At 39.1% G+C, this 12,887-nt stretch overlaps 1 protein-coding gene across 5 annotated transcripts in view; it reads left to right on the top strand.

Annotated features, from left to right (window-relative positions):
* kcnc2 (potassium voltage-gated channel, Shaw-related subfamily, member 2) overlaps positions 1 to 12,536 on the top strand; it is a 92,586-nt gene extending 80,050 nt beyond the window's left edge. Inside the window, exons 2-4 of one of the 5 annotated variants that reach the window (XM_062443736.1) lie at positions 1,727 to 2,660; positions 6,004 to 6,120; positions 12,332 to 12,536. In XM_062443736.1, coding sequence (XP_062299720.1) covers positions 1,727 to 2,660; positions 6,004 to 6,120; positions 12,332 to 12,468 — 1,188 coding nt within the window. In that variant the 3' untranslated portion in view covers positions 12,469 to 12,536. Of the gene's footprint in view, positions 1 to 1,726; positions 2,673 to 5,940; positions 6,121 to 12,331 lie in introns of all 5 variants that reach the window. The other 4 variants (XM_062443735.1, XM_062443734.1, XM_062443732.1 and 1 more) reach the window with 4 other exon arrangements.
* The last annotated feature ends 351 nt before the right edge of the window (positions 12,537 to 12,887 follow it).

The raw sequence follows: 12,887 nt of genomic DNA, 5'->3' as shown, positions 1-12,887 counted from the left end.
TATTTTTCCATCAACTCAAGTGTAATTGGGATGTTTTGTACGGAAACTTTATATTCATAAAATGTAAGGAGGTAGTGATTCATATTTATTCACTCTGAACCTACTGCTGTATTGTCAGTGTTATTGTCGAGCTCTGAAATTGCTCGTCCTCATTGCCAATAACATTTTTATATTCCTTCAATGCTAACATAACCTTGTTCCTCCCCTATTGGCTTACCCAAAGCGGATGAGGATAGAGCATCCCAATAAAACAGTTTATTTCAATGCATTTCTTCATGTTGGCAGTAAATATGAATGAAGCAGTTAGCAAATAGCACCCAAGAGGACTATTTAGGTGTCGCTAACGCTGCCTTACTTTGCCTGTAGACACTGCTGCCCAGACACAACAGGGACAAGTGAGAAAAGATGGCTTTCATTTGTGTCTAATGTAACATTTGTATTGTGTGCTATATTGTGATGAAAAATAAGGATCACACACAGTGTTGGAGACAACAATGTTGTTTTTAATGGCAAGAACTACCAGCACACTTATTCAGAAGGCTTATTAGGCTCAGTTGGGCTACCATCTTTTTCACCAAACATGGCAGACTCCTAAGATTAAAGTCAATTGTAAAGCAATACAGCGATACCTTTCAACTTTCATTTTAAAATTAGAGTAACTCATTTGATTGAGGAACTATTTATTAGTGAGTCCAAAACAAATAGAGCATGAAAGTTCATTCTTGACCTTGACTTTCTTGACCATCCTCATTTGATGACATAGACCATCCCTCAACAGAAAGGAAGGATGGTCCTCATTATGTTGACATACCTATCAAGTAGTTCCTGAATAGCATGAATTCACAAGACAAATTTGAGGAAATCTGAGGGAACAGAATAAATCGGAGGATAAGAAAGAAGAAGGAAAAATAGACTGTCCTCTAGTCTTTTTTTATCTTTTACTTCTGCTTTTACCTCTGAATAGAAACAACAGGGAAAAAGACATTCGTTAGTTGACCTGGTCGCAATTAGTACACTTGTGCAACCTCTGGCAAGGTATCATAACTTAAGGGGCAACAAAAAAAAAGTATAGGAACCATAAATCTTCTATGTCGATGCATTCTGTCAAGTTTGCAAGGGTTTCTCTGCTACTTTAATACTAATAATAATAATTCCTTTTCCTTATAAAGCACTTTACATTTGCAAAAGCAAAACTGAAAAAACTCTGAAAAATGGGTATATTGTACAACACCCCAACACCATAACTTGCAAGTGCATGAAGATTCATATGGTAAAACTCCATAAGAGATTTGAGAAACACAAAATCAAAGCAATGCACATAAATAACTAGCGTTCTCAACTCCCTAATGAGTCTGAAGATCTAAGGTGGCTTGGTTGGTTATACCACTTCCCTGTTTGAATTACTTCCAACTGCCCAGCATACCAAAGGTAGTTAATTAAATCTGACTGCATCTACATTCCCATTTCCTAAAGGAGTACCCCATGGTGTGTGTTTATTTGTTGCTCTTGCTAATAGATTGCTCCTCTCTCGGGAGTCCATTCAAATTGATGTTAGTTAATTAAACTTGTCAGTTCATCCTCTTTCTCAAGAGTAAATAAAGTGATTGATCTTTGTATTCTATGCACACTGAGCAGGGATGGTGCATAGGATGTCATGGTTCATATAACCTGAAATACCACGTTTGTAGTAACATGTTATTCTCTTTTCTCTTTCCTTCTCCTTTAGTTTATTGCCTTTGCATCTTTGTTCTTCATCCTGGTCTCTATCACCACCTTCTGCTTGGAGACTCATGAGGCTTTCAACACCATCATCAACAAGACGGAGCTTGTGCGGAACAGCAGCTTGCCGGACCCGGGCCCGCAGTACGAGATTGAAACTGACCCTGCGCTCACGTACGTGGAGGGCGTTTGCGTCCTCTGGTTTACTCTTGAGTTCCTGGTACGTGTGACCTTCTGCCCGGTCAAGTTGGAGTTTGTTAAGAGCGTGCTCAACATCATCGATTTCGTGGCTATTCTACCTTTCTACTTGGAGGTAGGGCTGAGTGGCCTTTCTTCAAAGGCTGCCAAGGATGTGTTGGGGTTCCTCAGGGTGGTGCGCTTTGTTCGTATCCTGCGTATCTTCAAACTTACACGTCATTTCGTGGGGCTTAGGGTGTTGGGCCACACACTACGGGCCAGCACCAATGAATTCCTGCTGCTCATCATCTTCCTGGCATTGGGAGTGTTAATTTTTGCGACTATGATCTATTATGCTGAACGCATCGGCGCTAAGCCCAATGACCCCACTGCTAGCCTCCACACCAAGTTCAAAAACATCCCCATCGGATTCTGGTGGGCTGTGGTAACCATGACTACACTGGGCTATGGCGATATGTATCCAGAGACATGGTCAGGCATGGTGGTGGGGGCATTATGTGCCTTGGCTGGCGTGCTGACGATAGCCATGCCTGTGCCTGTTATCGTCAATAACTTTGGGATGTACTATTCCCTGGCTATGGCCAAGCAGAAGCTGCCCAAGAAGAGGAAGAAACACATCCCTCAGGTGGTGCAGGGAGGGTCTCCCACCTACTGCAAAGGCGATCTCAACACCACATGCAACAGCACTCAAGGTGACCTGTGCCACGTCAAAGGGGGCAGGGTACTAGAACGCAACCGTTCAGGTAAGACCATATGGCCATACCAAGGCCATATGAGAGAGAAAGATTATGAGCAACCTCACCTCAGTAGTAAAGTTCAGCTTATACCGAAGGGTGTTATTCATGTAGTGACAGGGAGGAGAATCCATAAGGGACCTCATATCAGGTAGAAAGCAGTGTCCATTTGACAGATTCTCCCCTGATACTTGGAGTGGTTTTCCCCCTCGAGACTTATGAACACCACAGCAGCTGCCTCAAAAAAAAGACTGAGCTCTTTTGCCCTGTAGCCCTCATCTCTGGTTGCCACAGTGATAAGGGAGGCAATGCAAAAGGTATTGAGACAAGGAGAAGCATTGGAATAGCTCATGCTGATAAGAATTCATAGTCCTTGTGTCAAAGTCTTTCCTAGTAGGGATTGTTCATTTGTTGCTTAAACCGTAGTTGGTTGTTTTTCCCTCTGGGCTCATGTCAGTAATTTACACTGACACATCTGATATTGATGGAAATTAGTGTCGACCTCTGTATACTGACTTTCTTTGAATTCTAGCGCAGACAATCCTGAGGGTAGGTGCACATTTTGAGCACTTCACCATCTGTTTGTTTAGGTCTCTGAACCTTATATTCAATACGCAAAGAATAATTCATTCCTCAACTGCATGCACAAGCAGAATCAATCTGGTTTAGTCGCCTGTGTGATTTCCTCAGAGGTCATTTTAAATACAGAGCTAGCAAGGTTACTCTCCTGTTTATTGTCCTTTAGATGGCCTTCTGCTTTTTTTTCAATGTGAAGGGTTTCTTTTACGTAGACTGTATTCATTTTGATCACATGTGAGGGGGGCTTCTAAACTTCCATTATATGGATTTACTCTTGGACTATATGAGCTAAAAACTTTCATTTAAAAACCTTTACAGTAATCTAAAGACTTTTTGGATATTGACGATTATAAATAGAAATTCACTATAGCAGAAACATTGCCACATGATTATTTCTGTATTAAACTGATTGTTTTCTTACTTGGTAGTATTATGTTACTAATATAAGTAACTGAACGTTCATTAATACTCCCTGAACAGCAATTTGAAAGGCACAGCTTATTAACAGTAACAAGGCACAGCAGGCCTGTCAAGTTTAGGATTTCTCCACATAATGAAGCACATGGAGCTGTTATAAGAGCAAAAACAAAGAAGCAAAAGTGTAAGGAATGGACTAAACTGTATGCTTATCAGCTCTCACATAGGCTTCTATGTCTGGCTACTAGCTTGCTAGCAGGAAAAAGTATTTGAACATTATTTCCAAGGCCAATTAGGATATCATTAACTAACTACATTTGTCAAAAAAGAAGTTTAGGGTAATGTTAGCAGTTCTGTAATGTTAGCAGCTCTCAATGTTAAATTTCCTCCACATGCATCATTTGCTGGTGAGGGACATTCAGCTAATTAGCAATCAGACTTTTAGCACTGTGTTATAGCCATCGAGTGCATCCTTAAGACACTTTTTATTCGAATGCTTCCTGCTGGTTTGTTTTAAATCCAGTCTAAGAGATTGAAAAGTCAACTGGAGACTGTGTTTTCAAGCAACTCATGCAGCTAATATTAGCTGAATTAGCCAACTGCCTACTTATAAAATTAGCTTGTCAGTGTTGTCATTTCAGCAAAATCCCCTGCTAGAAATGAGAAGCTTGCTTTTGTCTAATTGTTTCTTTCATCACGGCCCATCCTTCAAATACATAATATTATCATTCTATTCACTTTAATTGTCATTCTTATGCTCGTACATAAAAACAAAATACTGTTTCACAAGTTAAAATAGATTTAACTTGTTTAACTAATTATAATACATTTCAAATATTGAGAATTTCAAGTGGTTAATCTGCTTCTGCTATCACTGTATGTGCCAGAAAGCTAAACAGGTGTAGTGAGTTTATTAGACCCTTTAAAAACAAAAAAAACACTGGTGTCAATTCATCTTTTTATTACTATCAACAAATCAGTTGACATGACAAAAAGCAATAATGAGCCTAAGCCTAAAATAGCTTATGCCTACATGTATTCCATTAACTATTAAAAACACATAAAAGAATCACACTGATGCAATTCATTATATATTCCATCATTACAATGGACATGGCCAATGATGAAACTGCTGCATTTTGAGAGTCTGGAGAGTAACTCTATATCTGGAAGACATCATTGGGAATACCTGGGGATACAGCGCCGCTTTAACATGCTAAGAGGAATATATTACACTGGCCTTCTTCATTGTAATGATGGAACCACAGTATGTCAATCCAAATGCAAGGATATGGCTCTTTTATGAGTCTTTTGGCACAAAGACAAAAGCTACAGTCTATCAGGCTGTGGGTTCACAGATAACACTTATTAGTACTATAAATGTATTGCTGGTTTTTGTCTTTTCAAGAGATTTATTGAGAATAACATCAAGATCAATCTTATCCTTTGAGTATAGCAAATGCAGGCATCCCAGAGGTAAAAACTGTTTTTTCTGTTGTAAATCCTCATTGTCACATAAGAAAACAACGTGTCTCTGTGATCAATTCAAGCTCAACACTCCAGCTGACCTTTGACCTCTGCTGTGCTACATGTCAGTTTGACATTTGGCGCTGGCTTTTTTATGTGGGAGGCTGTTTGATATTTGTCATGACTGTGATTCTCCTGTCACCCCAAAACTCCCCTGTTCCCTCACCCTGCAAACCCTCTCTCTCTCTCTGCTCATATACTATTGAGAATATACCAATGGGAAGTAAGTTTCCCATTCATTGTTTCCCCAAAGAGAATGTTATCACTAACCATAACATTTAAGTAGTGCTTCACATTCAGCTAGATTTTATTGTAAGATGTCAGATTGTGAGAAAAATGATATAGATTATAGAAATATTAGAGACTATAAAACTGTAAAATCTGAGGATCAGCCATTTGAGTTGAGTTATATAAAAGAAGTGGATATCTTCCAATTTTACAGTCTTTTTAGTACGAAATTCCCTCTATATGTTAAAATCCCTTACAGTGGCTCAGCACAGAAACACTGTCCAAGGAAGCACAAAGAGGGAATTCTGTACTGAAAAGACCAACTGAGGAAGATCCCTATTTGTCTAATTCATCTGCTATAGCCTCCAGTCCCCCATCTCCTCTATTTGAAGCACATTAGGAAAGGATTGGCCAGCATGAGCGAGAGGAATGATTACAGCAAACAAATTTGTTTCAGCGTACATGGCATGTGACTTGATAAGATGTGAATCTATCCTTTCAGCCTGGCAGCACATTCTCAGGTCTGTAATCTGTCCTCATTCTTTGCACGCAGTTTTGTCAGCAGATTGCAGCGGGGGCAGTGACCTGACCATGTCTCCAGAGGAGAGGGTGCCCATGCGAAGATCCAGCACTCGAGAACAGGACCACCGGAGTGGTGGAACGTGTTTTCTGCTCGCTGCTAGTGACTATACTGCAGATGGAGGGATAAGAAAAACAGGTAACTGAGTGTTGAAATGCAACTTTAAGTAAATATTTTAAAATAAGTCTTTGTCTGAGAGGCATGCATATTTTCATGTCTTATTCAGAATCCTTATGAAATTCATGCTTGCTATTGTTCATTGATACTGTTTTATTTTTGTTTCATTAGAAAGTCTGTCCGAGTCTGGTTAGGTTTCACCTCTAATGGATTTCCTGTGACCACCACCAGTTTGTGTGGAATATTTGTTTAATAACCTCAAAAAACAGTCAGAGCAGTCAAATAAATTCTAAGACAGATATTAAAAAACTGAGAAAACATCAGTCACAATCCTCACCAGCTGATCCGTATCCATAGTGATTGGGACACCAACATCCCTGGAGGGGGGGAAGGCTGTTTGTTCAGGCCTAGCAAGCAAAGGTAACGTAACCCCTGATCCAGATGGTGCTGCTGCCGTTCTCAGCAGTGACACAGCACAACTTTTTTTCGGCAACAGTGTCCATGCAGCTGACTCAGAACTGTTGCTGTCTTCACAATTTATTCATGCTTTCTTGTTGCCTGGAAACACTTGAATACATTTCTGACCCCGTGGCTCACTTTTTTGGCTGTTGCCAGGTTCATTGCCCATATTCAGCTCCCAGATAAATTGCCCAGTGTATCATCTGCTTTAAGGTGATGATACACCAGCAGATGTTTCAGATACATACCATCAGAGGAAATACAATTGTTACAGTAATAGATTTGAATCCCATCAACTCATAAACATGTTGACTTCTTCATTGTTACAGTGTAACCCATTAACATTTGCGACTGGGTAAAAAAACAATTCCAGCTAATCACAAGTGTGTACAATAGACTAATTCACATTTAAATCAAATAAATATAGCCTATTCATCTTGTGACTTTTTATTTAACCTACTAAATATGTTACATTCTGTATTTTAACGTAAGACACGAAAAATATAATTATAAATATGTGGTAATTTCATGTTTGGTTATTTTAATCAACAAAAAATCAGTTAATTACAGTTTAACCGCCTTTTAACTGACACTTGGCCCTCAGTTCCCTGTAGGCGCTGTTGCTTGTCTGTTAAGCTTTCCATTGTAGCACTGCACATATACAGTTTACAGTGGCAGACTTATTTCTCGAAGCTTGTGGCAATGTTTAAACCTTAAAGTCCTTCACTTGTGCGATAATGATAGGATAAGATAAGATACATTATGCATTAAAAGTGCAGTTTGTGAAATAGTCTAGGTCAGGGGTGTGTGTGAAAAAAAGGAATTCTGGTAGTTACATGTCACAGCCAAAAATTCAGCATGCTCACCATGATGATGATGATCCATTTAGAAAACACGGAAATAAAGCATTGTTCTTGTATCGGATGCCTATTTAGCTCCAGTGCTTTAGTACAGTATTATGTGGAAAAAAAGGTTAGTTGCTGTCTAACACGACGATCCAGCTGTTTAACATAGATATATATCAGTTAAAAGTTTCATTCACTTGAATGAGAAAGTTTGTCCAAATTTTTGACTTTTGATACTTAACATAGTAAGTTACAAACAGCATAGTTAAGATGTATTCTTTATTGTTATATTGTTGTATTCTTCAAATAATATATGTTTCTCTTTTACATGAGAAAAGGGCTCGAAAATGAGGAAAAATTGGGCAAAGTCATCTTGAATAAACATACCCACATGAGTAGGACAGAGCCACAAATGTTACTTTAAACTTTTGATATTTAGTGTTAAACCAGTCCTGTGAGGATTTTTCTAAAGTAACCTGTGGCGATGTTGTTTTGCCTTAAAAGAAATCTGGGTTACTTTCCTAGACAGTGTTGGCTATATATATATATATATATATATATATATATATATATATATATATATATAAATGCAGACAGACTTTTTAATTTATCCTTTCACTCATTTTTGGTTTTAGAAAGGCGCTAAGAAAACTCTAAAATCTTCAAGATATCGTTCTTGTAGATGCAGATGTGGAGGAATGCAAAGCTTGACAGATACGTTGCTAAGCTACCTACAATCACTGCTCGAGGGAAGAGTTTTGCAAACAGTCAATTAATATTGTTGTTACTGTTCGTTTTAATGTTTGTATTAATGAAGAAGTCAATTTGCCAATCATTATGAGTTGACCATGGTTCTGCAACCACCATGATAACCTGAATTTTCTTTTTGTGTTTCTGAAACCGATATTTTTGTTCATCATTGTTTCCAATGAGAAGCATAACCGACAAAATGTGTCTTCAAATTTCGCTGTCAGATTTTTTCCCAAATGATTTGCCTGTCAGTCATCACCTCCAGTCGTGTATCGCTGCATCGGTGGAAAGGTCAGACTTAGAGAGGGCTCGACTTTCCAAACACTTTGACCCAAGCTAAAGGTCGTTGTGAAGTTCACATCTTCTGCATTATCAGAAAGCCTTGTTGCTGTCCCTCGCCCCAAAAAAGGTCATTAACCAAAATGTCTAAAATGAGCAGTTCACACAATGGAAATGAATTCATGCTGCAGCTTATTTGATAGGTGGTCACTACAACAAAATCATAAAACACAATATTTCTGTAAATACTTTCAGTCTCCTTTTGACCACGCTGAAATAATATTTCGACACACCATAACATGTTTGTTAGCCTAAATCGTCAGTTTTATCTCAGGTATCTTGGGGCATTAATGTTGTGTTAATCTGCACAATGATGTGAAAGCTTTAAGCCTCAGCTAATTACTTTCTATCAGAACTTAACTGCCTCTCCAGGAAGCTCTCTAAATGTCCTGCTTTCAGTGATATTGCTCCATAGCATTATAGTGCTACTGTACTCACTCTATAGCAGGCAAAGTAGTGCTATCATACCATTAGAGTGCCACTCGAGGATTTTGTTAAATTACATTTTACCCCCCATTTCTAAAGATCTCTAATGAGAAAATACATCATTTAAGTTAACTTCTAGAGCCTTATTCTAACTTGTTGATGCTTTTCAGAAATACTGTAGCAAGTTTAACTACTGTACATGTGGTTCAGATCATCTAGAGAGCACATCTAGAGGTCTTTCTCACAGCAAGGCACCTCAGCAGTTTTTTTGACGTAGGCGGCCGAGCAGCTGTGCCTTCAGCGCCTCGATCGTTGCGATTGCTGCCACACCGTCACTAATGCATTAATCATCAGGTCCCTTCTAGCCTCGCTACCTGTTGGCATAGACCCAGTCCACCCATTGTTCTGCCTGCTTGGCTGGTTCTGAAAGAGCCCCCGGTTTAATTTACACCCTCCCTCTCGGTGAAACAAATGGTGCCGTATGCAGTATGGTAATGAGGCCACATTCCCATTAGCTGTTCCTCATCAGCGCTTACACCAGCTGATTGGCATGCTCCATTAATGATCTGGCTGCTTTGGCTTGCTTGTTTATTTTGCACCAAGTGACCGAATGCAAATTTGCCAGCGTGCATCACATGCTGCATTTTTAGATGTTTGAGCTGTTGTCAATCTGCACAGATAACTGGAGCATTAATAATTAAGGGCTTCTTAATCATCATCATCATCAGTATGTGCGGGCTACAACCTAGATTTATACACTCTAACAGCTATGTTTGATACATAATGTGCATGTTGGCAGTCTAAAGATGTACACTTGTATGACTGTCTGTATGACTGATTTATATTTGAACTATGTGCATGTAAACAAGCATTCCCTAAACTTATTACCATTTATTGTACATTTGTAAGATTTATAGACTTAAACTATTTTATGTGAGATAAAATACTCATGATGATGCCATGAGATGAATGAGTGCCGATCTATTCTATTCTTCTGTGCTACTAGTTAAAGAATAGCAATAGCTCTAATTTGACTAATAGGTCTTTACATTTACACTGGCAGTCTGGAGTTTTAATCACATGAGCATTTCTCAGAGGTGGAGTTGCTGTGGAGTTTGAAGCAATCTGATTGGTTGACTGAGTGGATGGAGCCTTAGAACCATCATTAGCTGATTGGCTTCCTGAAATGGCAGACGAAACTGGTCAAAACAGTAATGGAAGATATTTCATTATTCATCCATTCATCACCATGACATTAATTATGTTGGAACATTAGCACCTCAGCTAAGTGGCATACTTAGCAAGCTATCATAGGTCCAGGTAACATATGTAGATATTTTACATAAAGGCTGGAACTATGAGTAGCCAAGTAAGATAAAAACCTTCACATCAGCCTCCTAATTGTACATTTTTCTGAGATATTGGGAATTTCTGACAACTACTGTGCAATATCCCCCATTTGAGAAAAGAAAATACAGTACTGCAAAAAAAAAGCAAATATGCAGTTACACCGAAGCACCTAAATACCAACACCAATATATTGAATTCATCTTATTACGTTGTTTGTTAATGTGTAATTACAAAAATGTGCCTGGATTTCGGCTTAATTCCCATTTACAACTATTCTTGTGTGACTATAAGGCTAGCAAGTAAAGAACTTTTCCAAGTTGGAGTAATGGACCTTGTTTCCTTTTTTTTCTGTTCTCCCAACATGGCACAAATGCAGCATTAAGGCTGTAGAGATCATGTCTAATGTTGGCATAGATGTTGCAAATTGTAAACTGCAAGATGTTGGCATAACCTTTAAAAACGTAACAATACACAGGAATGTATGCTAGCAACTGTCAATACAGCTAGGTTAGATAAAACTTTGTTTGTCACCTTTTCACTTAATGTAAAGTCAGGTTTAACAGATCTTTCTCATAGCCGATACCTTTGCAGCCATTTTGCTACTGGCTAAGTTCTTTTTACCAAGTGGGAGATACATTACAGTAGCTGTCAGAAATTCCTAAAATCTCAGACTTGGTCTTCAAAAATGAGACACAGATGTGGATGGTTTTCCTCACTCAGCTGCTTGTAATTACCCTCTGACAATGTGACATGACCACAATATGTTTTCAAATTAAGTGGTGACCCTTCCTTTTACATATACCACTAATAACCAAGTCTTTACTCTGTAAATATGTGGTGAATTACAGTATATAATTGGGTAATTACAGCTGGTAATAGGTAGTACTAAGAAAGACCTCCACTATTACCCATCAACTCAACGTGGTACTGTGTAGTTGTGACCGATTTAGGTTGGTAATACAATTGCATACTTCATAGGAAAGTACACAACCAATGCTAAGAAACACCTCCTCTATTACCCTTGGATAACTACAATTCTAACTTGAATTGATGGGTAATAGATGACAGTGTTTCGAAGACTTGGTTACCTACCTTCCTAGTAAGTACGCAGTTATATCTGAGTACTGGGTACTGGTAAAACTAGGTACTGTGTAGTTGTGACTTGTTTAGGTTTGTAATAACTCAGAAATAATTTCCTGGTGCGGATAGGTAACCGATTCTTTGAAACATAATCATCTATGACCCATCAATCAAGTTAGAATTGTAGTTATCCAAGGGTAATAAATGAGCTAAACCAGTCACAACTACACAGTACCTCGTTGGTAGGTTGAGTTGTAGAGTTGATGGGTAATTATGGAGGTTTTTCTTAGTGTTTCAGTTGTAGTTTCTCTGCATTTACCTACTACCAGTTGTAATTAGACAATAATGTACTGTAATGTACCTTATATTAGCATGCTTCGTAATTAGGGGACTGTATAAGGAAGGGTTCCCAATTAAGCAGCCTACCTTCAGATGGAAAGGTAATATAGTGAAGTGTTTTTATGTATTTGACAGTCCGTCTATTTTCAGTGACAGGATTTTCCACCAAATTGGCAGCTGCCCAAGATTATTTCCAACTTCTACCTTGGAGTTAATGTGATGGTTCCAGGTGTCTTTTTTGGTTGGATACATGTTTCAAGAAAAGATGGAATATACAATGGCATAAGCCAGAAAAATTGTGGTTCTTTGGCTCTATCCGCTCAGGTTTACCTCAGCCAGTGAAGTTATTTATCCCTCCAGAGCAGTTTAGAGAAACATTTGACTATCTAAGACTCCAATCTGCCTTACTGTCTTTGTCAGGAAATGTGCTGTGCATGCACTCACCATACAGTACAGTATGTTACTGTTGCTCTGTCTCACTCCTGTCTCCTGTCTTGTCTCTGTTTACTCGGCTGGCTCGGACTCGGATCGTTGCCTGCCTGCGTGCCTGCCTGCCTGTGTGTGTTCATGTCCTGTTCCTGCACAACCACAACCACCACCACCTCCACCACCACCACCTCTATTGTCGCCCCCCCCATCTGAAGGCTATGAGAAATCCCGGAGCTTAAACAACATAGCGGGCTTGACTGGTAACACTCTGAGATTGTCTCCTGTGACCTCGCCCTACGGATCGCCCTGCCCGCTACGGCGCTCTCGTTCCCCTATCCCCTCCATCCTGTGAGACGTCCACCCTGGGTCACTTTTGGCATAACCCACCCTACATCCTACCCCCCTAAACAAGCCACCTCTCTTTGGTATTATATCTGAACTCTGTTCTAGATATTGTGACTAGTGGTTAAGTACTTAACTTTGTAGCTAAGACTATTGTTAGTGGCTTGGGCCACATGGGCAAATCTTCACTCTCCCCATTTCCTTTGAGGATTGATGTGCTTAGCTATCATCCTTCAGTAACTAGTCGGATCTCCTGTAGTTGGAGTTGGACTTCCCTGTAGTTTCGATATCGTCGTACTTTGAGACTTGCAATAAAAGGACTATGACTGATGGCTTCAGAAGTAGCAGCCATAACATTTAATAAAGGACATATTAATTATCAGGGATATTAGATGTTGATATATTTAGATACCTTGAAAAAAAAGATGT

This window comes from Scomber scombrus, chromosome 22, assembly GCF_963691925.1.
Source record: "Scomber scombrus chromosome 22, fScoSco1.1, whole genome shotgun sequence".
Taxonomy (NCBI): domain Eukaryota; kingdom Metazoa; phylum Chordata; class Actinopteri; order Scombriformes; family Scombridae; genus Scomber; species Scomber scombrus.
Note: the sequence above shows the minus strand (reverse complement) of the source record. Positions and strands in the feature narration are given on the sequence as shown.